Raw genomic sequence first — 986 nt, 5'->3', positions numbered from 1 at the left:
ATAAATTAGTTATGAAATATGAAATATTAGGTATTAGATATATGTAAATATTTAAAAAAAATATTATAAATTAAATAAATACCCTTTGACAGGTGCAAAGCCAAGGATCATGGTTTCAGCAGTACTGAGCTTCTCCTCAGCCAAACCAGGGTACATATTGCACCTGATAAATAATTTAAAAAAAATAAAAGTAGAAAATAAGCCCTGAAATAAATAAATAGAATGAAATAAATAAATAAATAAATAAATAAATAAATAGTACCCGTTGCAGCCGCTGCCGCACTTGCAGCTGGAGCCACAACCACAGTTTCCACCGCAGCAAGACATTTTGTTTATCTGTTTTTTCTGAAGAAAATGATGGAAATGGGACTTCTAAGCTTAGATGTGGGAAGGGGGAGATCTCCATTTATAGAAGGGAGAGGAGGACGTGATTGGATATCCACCGTCCACGTGTGCGACTGTGGTTGCGTCAATCCTTGCGTGTAAAATATATTCCGGACGTAACTTTCTTCCCTGCGTCTTATCTCGGGCATCTTGTTCTTCAGCTGCATTGAATGCCGTCTGTTTTGATTTGAGAAAATTTAAATGGGATAATATATATATATATATATATATATATATATGTTATAGGTCAGATAAATGTTTACACAAATTTGAATCTTCAAATATCTCATAACACCCTCAGTAAGGTAGTGATAAATATGAATCTTCAAATATTGTATCCCCACGTCTAAATAGGTGGATCATTTCTTCAAAAAAGGTTAATCAACATTTAAAATTAGTATTCATTATTGTACACTCCCCTCTCTATCTCTCTCTTTCTCCTATCTTAGACTCTATCCCCTAGTTGTGATTCAATGACAAACCAGGATATAAATATATATATGATAGACACATGCATACTTGATGTGTCATCAATAATTTTTTTTATCAAGCAAGAACCTCGATGTTTTTCTTTTGAAACATCTTCTAAATTCAAATTCGTG

The 986-nt window shown here is 33.0% G+C and overlaps 1 protein-coding gene across 1 annotated transcript in view; it reads right to left on the bottom strand.

The window, feature by feature from the left end:
* LOC110018225 (metallothionein-like protein type 2) overlaps positions 1–380 on the bottom strand; it is a 2,333-nt gene extending 1,953 nt beyond the window's left edge. The window contains exons 1-2 of the mRNA XM_020715481.1: positions 263–380; positions 83–163 (exon numbers count right to left, since the gene is read on the bottom strand). Of these exons, the coding sequence (XP_020571140.1) occupies positions 83–163; positions 263–327 (146 nt within the window). The 5' untranslated portion in view covers positions 328–380. The remainder of the gene's footprint in view (positions 1–82; positions 164–262) is intronic.
* Positions 381–986: the final 606 nt, after the last annotated feature.

The sequence above is a fragment of the Phalaenopsis equestris genome, unplaced genomic scaffold (assembly GCF_001263595.1).
Source record: "Phalaenopsis equestris unplaced genomic scaffold, ASM126359v1 Scaffold000006, whole genome shotgun sequence".
Taxonomy (NCBI): Eukaryota; Viridiplantae; Streptophyta; class Magnoliopsida; order Asparagales; family Orchidaceae; genus Phalaenopsis; species Phalaenopsis equestris.
This window is presented reverse-complemented; position numbering and strand designations above follow the sequence as displayed.